Genomic DNA, 11,005 nt, shown 5'->3' with positions numbered 1-11,005 from the left:
TGGAATAGCTTCAAGTGGAGCGTGGAAGCAGCATTTACAATATGACATAGAGAATTGTGAAGTACATACGGATCTGAATACTACAGACCCGTTGACTAAAACTTATCTCACAAGGAAAACATGATCAAACCCCAGAACTTATTGAGTCTTAATCACATGGTGATGTGAACTAGTTTAGTGACACTAGTAAACTCTTTGGATGTTGGTCACATGGCGATGTGACCTATCAGTGTTAATCACATAGCGATGTGAACTAGATTATTGACTCTAGTGCAAGTGGGAGACTGTTGGAAATATGCCCTAGAGGCAATAATAAATTAGTTATTATTATTATATTTCCTTGTTCATGATAATCGTTTATTATCCATGCTATAATTGTATTGAAAGGAAACTCAGATACATGTGTGGATACATAGACAACACCATGTCCCTAGTAAGCCTCTAGTTGACTAGCTCGTTGATCAATAGATGGTTACGGTTTCCTGACCATGGACATTGGATGTTGTTGATAACGGGATCACATCATTAGCAGAATGATGTGATGGACAAGACCCAATCCTAAGCCTAGCACAAAGATCGTGTAGTTCGTATGCTAAAGCTTTTCTAATGTCAAGTATCATTTCCTTAGACCATGAGATTGTGCAACTCCCGGATACTGTAGGAATGCTTTGGGTGTACCAAACATCACAACGTAACTGGGTGGCTATAAAGGTGCACTACAGGTATCTCCGAAAGTGTCTGTTGGGTTGGCATGAATCGAGACTGGGATTTGTCACTCCGTGTAAACGGAGAGGTATCTCTGGGCCCACTCGGTAGGACATCATCATAATGTGCACAATGTGACCAAGGGGTTGATCACGGGATGATGTGTTATGGAACGAGTAAAGAGACTTGCCGGTAACAAGATTGAACAAGGTATCAGGATACCGACGATCGAATCTCGGGCAAGTACAATACCGCTAGACAAAGGGAATTGTATACGGGATCGATTGAGTCCTTGACATTGTGGTTCATCCGATGAGATCATCGTGGAACATGTGGGAGCCAACATGGGTATCCAGATCCCGCTATTGGTTATTGACCGGAGAACGTCTTGGTCATGTCTGCATGGTTCCCGAACCCGTAGGGTCTACACACTTAAGGTTCGATGACGCTAGGGTTATAAAGGAAGTTTGTATGTGGTTACCGAATGTTGTTCGGAGTCCCGGATGTGATCCCGGACGTCACGAGGAGTTCCGGAATGGTCCAGAGGTAAAGATTTATATATGGGAAGTCCTGTTTTGGTCACCGGAAAAGTTTCGGGTTTTATCGGTAACGTACCGGGACCATCGGGAGGGTCCCGGGGGTCCACCAAGTGGGCCACCATCCCAGGAGGGCTTCATGGGCTAAGTGTGGGAGGGGACCAGCCCCAGGTGGGCTGGTGCGCCCCCCCACAAGACCCAAGGTGCAGCGAAGAGTGGGAAGGGGGCAAACCCTAGGGCAGATGGGCCTTAAGGCCCACCCTAGGTGCGCCTCCCCTCTCTCCCCTTCTGGCCGCCACCCAGATGGGATCTGGGGGCTGCCGCCACCCCTGGGGAGGGAACCCTAGAGGGGGCGCAGCCCCTCCCCTTCCCCTATAAATAGTTGAGGTGTAGGGGCTGCCCAACAGATGAGTTTCTCTCCCTCTTGGTGCAGCCCTACCTCTCTCCTTCTCCTCTCCCGCGGTGCTTGGCGAAGCCCTGCAGGATTGCCACGCTCCTCCACCACCACCACGCCGTTGTGCTGCTGCTGGACGGAGTCTTCCTCAACCTCTCCCTCTCTCCTTGCTGGATCAAGGCGTGGGAGACGTCACCGGGCTGTACGTGTGTTGAACGCGGAGGTGTCGTCCGTTCGGCACTAGGATCTCCAGTGATTTGGATCACGACGAGTACGACTCCTTAAACCCCGTTCTCTTGAACGCTTCCACTTAGCAATCTACAAGGGTATGTAGATGCACTCTCCTTCCCCTCATTGTTGGTTTCTCCCTAGATAGATCTTGGTGACACGTAGGAAAATTTTGAATTTCTGCTACGTTCCCCAACAATCTTCCCGTGAGTCTTTGATCTTGATCATACACATTTGCGTGTATGATTAGTGTACGATTCAATCGAGAGCGTCACATACTACAATCGGATTCTTCTGAAGCATTGCCATGCCTGTCTACGGATGCTCTCCAGCGTTCATCTTACGGCCACTTAGTGATGGAGATCAAGTACTTAGCTGGTAGTAGGGAGTTTGTGTTGGGGAACGTTGCAGAAAATAAATAATTTCTACGCTTCACCAAGATCAATCTATGGAGTCATCTAGCAACGAGAGAGAGAGAGGAGTGCATCTACATACCCTTGTAGATCGCGCGCGGAAGCGTTCAAGAGAACGGGGTTGAGGGAGTCGTACTCGTCGTGATCCAAATCACCGAAGATCCTAGTGCTGAACGGACAGCACCTCCGCGTTCAACACACGCACGGTTGGGGAAGACGTCTCCTCCTTCTTGATCCAGCAAGGGGGAAGGAGAGGTTGATGGAGATCTAGCAGCACGACGGCATGGTGGTGGAAGCAGCAGCGATCTCGGCAGGGCTTCGCCAAGCTCAGCGAGAGGGAGAGGTGGTACGGGGGGAGAGGGAGGCGCCAGGGACTAGGGTGCGGCTGCCCTCCCTCCCCCCTCTTTATATAGGGGGCCTAGGGGTGCGCCGGCCCCTAGAGATCCCATCTCCAAGGGGGGGAGGGGGCGGCGGCCTAGGGGGGGGGGACTTGCCCCCCAAGTCAAGTGGGGCGCCCCCCCACCCCTAGGGTTTCCAACCCTAGGTGCAGGGGAGGCCCAAGGGGGGCGCACCAGCCCACCAGGGGCTGGTTCCCTTCCCTCTTCAGCCCACATGGCCCTCCGGGATAGGTGGCCCCACCTGGTGGACCCCCGGGACCCTTCCGGTGGTCCCGGTACAATACCTATGACCCCCGAAACTTTCCCGGTGGCCGAAACTGGACTTTCTATATACAATTCTTCACCTCCGGACCATCCCGGAACTCCTCGTGACATCCGGGACTCCGAGCAACTTTCGAGTTACCGCATACTAATATCTCTACAACCCTAACGTCACCGAATCTTAAGTGTGTAGACCCTACGGGTTCGGGAATCACGTAGACATGACCGAGACAGCTCTCCGACCAATAACCAACAGCGGGATCTGGATACCCATGTTGGCTCCCACATGTTCCACGATGATCTCATCGGATGAACCACGATGTCGAGGATTCGAGTAATCCTGTATACAATTCCCTTTATCAATCGGTACGTTACTTGCCCGAGATTCGATCGTCGGTATCCCAATACCTCGTTCAATCTCGTTACCGGCAAGTCACTTTACTCGTACCGTAATGCATGATCCCGTGACAAACCACTTGGTCACATTGAGCTCATTACGATGATGCATTACCGAGTGGGCCCAGAGATACCTCTCTGTCATACGGAGTGACAAATCCCAGTCTTGATCCGTGTCAACTCAACAGATACTTTCGGGGATACCTGTAGTGTACCTTTATAGTCACCCAGTTACGTTGTGACGTTTGGTACACCCAAAGCACTCCTACGGTATCCGGGAGTTACACGATCTCATGGTCTAAGGAAATGATACTTGACATTAGAAAAGCTATAGCAAACGAACTACACGATCTTGTGCTATGCTTATGATTGGGTCTTGTCCATCACATCATTCTCCTAATGATGTGATCCCGTTATCAACGACATCCAATGTCCATAGTCAGGAAACCATGACTATCAGTTGATCAACGAGCTAGTCTACTAGAGGCTTATTAGGGACATGTTGTGGTCTATGTATTCACACATGTATTACGATTTTTGGATAACACAATTATAGCATGAATAAAAAAAGGGCAACCTGGTGCATGTAGCTCCCGCTTGCGCAGGGTTCAGGGAAGGGTCCGACCACTTTGGGTCTATAGTACGCAGCCTTTCCCTACATTTATGTAAGAGGCTGTTTCCAGGACTTGAACCCATGACCTCATGGTCACAAGGCAGCAACTTTACCACTGCGCCAAGGCTCCCCTTCACAATTATAGCATGAATAATAGACAATTATCATGAACAAGGAAATATAATAATAATCATTTTATTATTGCCTCTAGGGCATATTTCCAACAATTTGTTCCTCAGAAACTTAGTCGTTCTCAAAATAGAGTTGTCGATCGTGTGGCAAATTATAGCCGTACGGAGCGAGCCACCGTTGTCTGACTTCGCTCAGTTCCTCCTTGTATCGAGGATGTGTGGCATCTCGACTGTAACTCTATGAATTTGCAATAAAACTCCCATTACCCTGGCAAAAAAAGATTTTTAATATTCCCAAAAGAGATAGGAGGGGTCGGTGTATAATCGGAGGTCAAATAGCGGTCTGTGTATAGGCGTGTACGTACGGATGCTACATGTTGTACAAAGAACGAATTTGAATACAGTACGAAACGAATGTAAGAGGGCATCCCCCAAACACCTAATTAATCCACTGGGGGAAGAAGAAAAACTGAAAAACCTTACTTATAGCTCCATGTCATTGTTTAGCTACCGAACATCTTGAGGCCGAACCCGACGTCCTCGCAGTGTCGGACGTAGGGCTTGACGCGGGCCACGTCCACCTCCTTCTTGGCCCGGCACCCGAGTATCGGCGGCGAGTGCAGGCACGGCTCGACGGACGTGGACCGGACGCAGGCGACGTCGGACACCTCCTTGTTCCAGTCCGGCCGGAGCAGGATCCAGGGCTTGACGCCGGCGAAGCCGTAGGCGACATAGCCGAAGGTGGACCAGGCGCTCATGGCGATCTTGTCGCAGTAGCTGAGCAGGTAGATCTCCGCCAGCGCCTTCTGGTTGTGCTCGTTGGACGCGTACTCCTGCTTCTCCTCGTGGCTCGGCTGGTACACCGCCACGATCTCCCCCGTCTTGGTCGGGTTCTCGTAGTACATGCCCCGGATCTTGTCGTAGTAGCCCGAGTAGAGCGACGCGATCAGCACAGCCTTCACCTTCCCGTCGTTGCCGGTCGCGTTCGCCGCCGGGGACGCCGGCTCCCCGAGCTCCGGCAGCAGGCGCTGCTCCCTGATGCACCTGGTGAGCTGGTCGTACATGTTCTCGAACTTGACCGGCTTCTCCGGGAAGATCCTGATCTGGAACCCGATCTTCTCGTCCACCCGGGCGAGGTACGCCTCGTAGTACCTCCGCACGATCCCCCACACCCTGTCCGTCGGGTGGAAGAGGTACCGGCCGAGGTGGTGGAACGTCGCCTCCTTCTGCGGGAACATCCGCGCCAGCTCCTTCTCGTACATGGGCGTCAGGAACAGCGCCGGCGCGAAGTAGCTGTCGGACTTGAGGATCATCCAGGTGAACTTGCGGAGCAGCTTCTGGTCGTCGTCGCAGAAGATGTTGTCCGACAGCCGCAGCCGGGTCTGCTCGACGTGGAGGTACACGTGCGCCGGCAGCGACGCCGCCGGCGTGTCGTACCGGATCACGCCGTTCTTGAGCATGTTGACGTAGCTCTCGGGCGCGCCGACGTTGAGCTTCATCGGGTTGCCCTCGGGGAAGCCGCCGGGGAGCACCCAGGAGGTGGCCGGGAAGGGCTCGCAGAAGAGGCCCTCCTGTTCGCGCGGCACGTTGACGAGCATGACCCGGCCGGAGAGCAGCGCGTAGAGGAAGGTGGAGGCGATGGTGAGCATGCGGTTGCCGAGGCCGTTGCAGGGGAACCACACCACGTACTTGCACTCGGAGCTGTCGGCGTTGCGCCCCGCCTGGAGCTGCTCGACGGCCGTCCGGTACCGCTGCGTGCCCGGGCCGCACTTCTTGTGGTACGTCTCGTACTTGCGCAGCTTCTTCACCAGGTACGGCGAGAGCGGGAACGGCGACGGCTTCCGGTACAGGGACGACTTGTATCGGCTCTGGCAGCTGGATTCGTCGAACGCCGCCGAGAGCAGCCCGCCGAGAAGCTTGTCCTGCGACGGAGTTGTGGCTGGCGCGGCCACGTTCTTCGGAGGGATTACGGTTTCTGCAAGAGAAGTCGACTGAAGTCAGTTAATCAAAAATGAGAGCTGATTTACTACTATCTTAGACACATAGCTATGATCTGTCAGTTCAACAAAAATGTTGAATCCTCTTCTTTGTTTTTGAGAAAAAAGAAAGAATTTCAGCGAAGTAACATCAAGCAATTACTACATATCTTTTTGTCACAGCTTTCTCAAGAAGAGCAATAAAATTGAGAGCTGATTTCAGGAACGGCGTAAAAGTATCATTTCGAGTTTTTTTCTGACATTGTACCAGCGAAGATTAGGAAGCCAGCCATGTTGGAGCTGGGCTCCTCACTAGTTTAACAAAATTACCTTTACGAAGCCTCACCCGGACAGATGGAGTGCTTAATAAAGAATAACAGTAGGACTTGTCTCACAAAGTGAGGGACCACTCATCAAGTAAAAAGGTGTGGACATTTTGGAACCAGAACACCCTTTGCAAGGGCAATCCACCGACATTACGGCACAAGCCACACCCCTTTGGGAAAAGATTGATGAGGTAGGACAAGATCCGCAAAAGGATGCGCCAGCGTCACAGCGTCATGGCACCAGGCAGCACTGTCGCTACAGCACCAAAAAAAACCCAGAGGGAGAGCTGATTATTCAATCGCCCTGCTTCTGCTAGCTTGCTAGCGCGATCTGATGGTCTGATCCACGAGATTGCCAGTGATCCGAGCAAAAATCCGGCCAGATCTGTGGTAATAACGCCAGTGTTCTAATTAAGGAGTAGGAGTACTCACTAATTGCTAAGGATGGCATCCTCGTACCTCCTGCAAAAAGGCAGTTTCCGCGGTTTCCGCGCTAGTACTACTTTGCTGGATGGTGTGAATGGCGGAGAGAATAAAGACGCGGATTTGCTTACGACCACGGCGGCGGCGGCGTGTTCGTAGGCCAACCAACCCCGACCAAGAATTCCTCTGCGTACTGGCGGTCAACGATCGGGCTTTACTGCCATACGTGGGATGTGATCTCCGCAGTTCGGACGGGGGAAAGGAGGCTTACTTTTCGGCGTTGCGCCGCCGGCGCCGTCGACCACGTGCCGGCCGCCGGCCTTGGGGACGGAGGACGGCGAGGAGGGGGTGGAGGGGAGGGCGGCCGAGCGGCCGCCGAAGGTGAACGCGAGGAGGGCCAGGGAGATGAGGAACCCGACTAGCACCATCTTGGGCCGGACGGCGCCGCCCCACTTGGCGCTGGCAGCCCGCCTCTTGTCGTCGTCGCCGTCGGCCGGAGCCCGAGGGCTCCGCGCCCGCTTCATGTCCATCGCCCTCCCGCCGGCCCGCTCCGTGGGCTCGTCACGGCTCGCTCTGCCTGTTGACCTCCTCCGCCGGCCGCTAGTTTACGATCCAGTTTGTGTATGGTGGCTTCGCTTGTGTTGTGCCTGCTTGGCTCCTCTTCTCTTCTCCCCTCTCCTACTTGGTGGTGGCTGCTTGGAGGTGGTCAAACTGCGGGAAGCTACGCGGGCTAGAGATGGAAGGAGGGGGCGAGTGATGCCGACGTGTGCCCGCTGGCGCATAGACTTCTCTCCCTGATGGAGACTATTTGTACGTGCACCCACATTCCCGAGCAATGTTTAAACATTTGTTCGTTGTCTCACGGCACTTTGTTGGCCTTCCTGATGTCTGATTAGCTCATTGGCCGCATGCGGAATCGGTTGAGTACTTGTTCAGCGCATTTCGCAGAAAGGCTCTTCCTGTGTAATTTGACTCACTTGCTAGGTCCAAAAAGGATAAAGGTATACCCTCCCTCCGCGCAAATCAGACGGCTCCGCCACATAAATCCAACATGTAAACGGCTGGACAAGGATTTTCATTCAACATCCAAAACGTCTCACCATGGCGAACCAACCTGTGGTTGGATGGTTAGAGGGGCGGTGGTATCCCCAGCCCATCAGGGTCCAAGTCCTAGTGCTCGCATTATTTCTGGATTTATTTTAGGATTTTCGTCGGTGTGCTTTCAGTGGGAGGAGACGTTTCCATCGACGATGAGGCGCCTACGTTGACTTTGTAAGTCTCATAGAGGTAGTGTGTTCGTGTGTGCTTCATAAAGGTGAGTGTATGCGCGTATGTACGAACTCTTGCGTTTGTACTGTGTTAAGAAAAATGTCGCACCATAGATATGTAGTGGCCTTCTGGTCACCATTTCCATGGCGGATCCTATGAGAGCTACGCCATCCATGATTTCACTTGGACCCACCGCGGTGCTCTCTGGGGCTAGCTCATGGTAGCCCACGAGCAGAACTCCTTTTCGAGTGTGATCCTCCATCAAAGCCATGCCAAGAGTGGAACCACACTCTATCCATATTCAAAAGAGAAGTGCATCACCGTCGCTGATCAGCAAAGTGAAGGGGTGATGCTAGCATGAGTTCCATGGGAGCGCCTATCCCCACCATTTACCGTCGGAAGCAGCGGAGCATCACGAGCCGCCTTGAAGCCAAACAAAATGGTCGGTGTTATTTTTTTTGCATGCCGCCACCATGCGGACGATGCAAGAGCAGCAATGCCCCTCCCCCACCCCCCTCGAGTACAAATTGATGAGGATATCGGCGGGTGAGCCAATGCAGTTACCGCTGGTGATCCGAAGCTCGCACGACTACCCATGTTGGGAAGGGGCACCACTCTTGGATTCCCCAAATGAGTTGTCGTTTATCGATTCCCCAAACACTGCATCCGATCTCGTCGTGCGCATGAACCCTTCGCCATCCTCAACCGTGAGAACCCGGACGACCACCATGCATGTACCACATGCACTTTGTTTGCCTGCATCATTCGGCGGCAGCACTGAGGGGACAAAGAAGAAGGTAGGAGGCGGTGACGGCGAGGGCTAGGGTTGCCCTGGTCACCGCAGAGGAGAGAAAATACAGACATGCTCAATAGTCGGTTTGTGCTAACTACTACCATACATGTGCAAGGTTGTACGCCCCTCTTACACAGAGGTAGCGACATCGGTGCACGGTTTTGTAATGTGAGGGGACTATTTCCGAAGTACCTTTATGTACAAGGTAAAATTCTGGACATCGTGACCCCTCTTACACATCACCGTCAAAACAAGAAGTGTTCATGTCTTGAAGAACGCCCACACCTTTCACAGTAGTGTGCCGGTGTACAGACATGGAATATGTGAGCTTGAGCTCACATGCTCTCGGATAAACAGTAAAATCCTAAAAAATAGTAAAAAGCAAAAAGAATCGGATGTTTTTTGTCATGAAACATTGATGATTTTTCTACACGCGTGTAAATTTCATGATGAAATCACATTTGTGGAGGTGCTGACAAAAAAATTGATGCTCCAAAAGAATGTTTTTGAAGCATTTTGGAGCATCGGTTTTGTTGTTTTTTATGACACAATGTGATTCCATCAGAAAATTTGCACACATGTAGAAAATTCATCAATGTTTTTGACAAACAAATTCAGAATTCTTTTTACTATTTTTTCAGATATTACTGTTCCTCTAAGATTTAGAGCATGTGAGCTCGAGCTTACGATAGCACTTTTGGCCGGTGTATGCTTTATGCCATTTGATGTTGTACTCATGTACTGCTCTCCCTGTTTTAGGGAGTCAAAATAGCACACGACACGGCTAGCGGCTAGCCCCGGGGCTCCATCTCTTTCCAGATGTGTGCCCTTGGGCAGCCCCGCATGGAGCTGTCAGTTTGCGACATGGACTTGTGCAGTTGCGTGGAACCATGGAGTCTCTCTTCTCCAGATGTAGTTTCTCTCCTTTCCTTTTTCAAATGAAGTTGATGGATCCCAGAGGTAGGTCATGTGGGTTGATCCTTCCACCGTGGTTGCAGCTTCGTTTTCATAGGTCGACGTGACGCCACCCTCCTCCGGGATCGCCACTGCTCGGGCTTAAATTAGACGCTGGTAGGTGGGAGTGGTGGAGCCTGGAATCTTTCGACGCCGAACGAGCCGAGCAACACGACCTGATCAATCGGCCGCGGACGCGAGTTGTACTACTCTGCCTAATCATTTTTATTTTATCTTGTTCTGTCCAGTAGTTCTGACACAGAACTCGACACATAGCACATAGCCTTTTTTTCTTTTTGAGAAATACATAGCACATAGCCGCCACGGTTAGTGTAGGCTTGGACGCGGTAGTTTTATAGTGGTATTTTTTTTTTGTCTACCACGTGCCACAAGCATGATTATTCGTTACAAGTAGTACCTGTAAAAATAAGCATGATTCGTTATTCTTATACTGTGGCCCGTGCGCTGTTAGGTTGGCCAGTGATTTTCACTTGGGTGCGGCAGGAACTCAGCTTCGCTGCAAGGCACCTACCTTTGGGTCTGTGACAGATGGGCCAGCCACCTGTTAGGCCCACCTGTCATAGGCCCAAAGGTAGGTGCCTTAAGGCACCGAAGCAGCGTCCGTGCGGCAGGTACTAGGTGGTGGCGAGTGATCATTGTCTCTCGATGCAGCCATTCCGCAAGTGCAACAGAGGTGCGCAGGGGAGACCCTTTCTGCACAAGCAAACCTTGGGTGGCTCCGTGTAGGAGCGAGCCACTGTGAGTCTATGAGGTTAAAATGGACGTCCGTTTCGGCATGTTTTTGTTCGTTTGGAGCGGCAGTAGAGCCGTTCATATCCGCCATTGAGTGTCATTGCGCCCAACGCACGGCCGCACCCCAAATCATGTCCGGGGTGGACGTGATTAAAATAAACGCAAAAAATAAAATAAAATGCTAAAATATCAATTAAACGCAAACATAAAAACATAAACATAATTAAACATCACGGCCACAAAACGGCTCAGTTTCACAGTTCACATAGACATAATTAACATAAAAAAACAAAAGAAATCCGCCGCCCGCGCGCTCCTGCCGTGCCCGTCGATGTCGTGGCCGTCGCCGTCTTCTCATGCGTCGCCGTTGTCGTCCTCGTCGTCGACGAGGTCGACGTAGGCCGGCGGTGCCTGGTAGAGGGGAGCTTGCTGGAAG

The 11,005-nt window shown here is 51.9% G+C and overlaps 1 protein-coding gene across 2 annotated transcripts; it reads right to left on the bottom strand.

Annotated features, from left to right (window-relative positions):
- Positions 1 to 4,165: 4,165 nt before the first annotated feature.
- Positions 4,166 to 7,566, bottom strand: LOC119324085 (probable fucosyltransferase 7). 2 transcript variants are annotated; one of them, XM_037597830.1, is made up of 3 exons: positions 7,072 to 7,566; positions 4,559 to 6,050; positions 4,166 to 4,343 (listed from the first exon to the last, which is right to left on the bottom strand). In XM_037597830.1, exons 1-2 carry the CDS (start codon positions 7,328 to 7,330, stop codon positions 4,579 to 4,581), a joined length of 1,731 nt encoding a protein of 576 aa, XP_037453727.1. In that variant the 5' UTR covers positions 7,331 to 7,566; the 3' UTR covers positions 4,166 to 4,343; positions 4,559 to 4,578. The 2 variants fall into 2 exon arrangements, with proteins under 2 accessions (XP_037453727.1, XP_037453726.1); XM_037597829.1 differs by lacking the exon at positions 4,166 to 4,343 and having other exon boundaries at positions 4,391 to 6,050.
- Between the last annotated feature and the right edge of the window lie 3,439 nt (positions 7,567 to 11,005).

The sequence above is a fragment of the Triticum dicoccoides genome, chromosome 6B, assembly GCF_002162155.2.
Source record: "Triticum dicoccoides isolate Atlit2015 ecotype Zavitan chromosome 6B, WEW_v2.0, whole genome shotgun sequence".
NCBI lineage: Eukaryota > Viridiplantae > Streptophyta > Magnoliopsida > Poales > Poaceae > Triticum > Triticum dicoccoides.
Note: the sequence above shows the minus strand (reverse complement) of the source record. Positions and strands in the feature narration are given on the sequence as shown.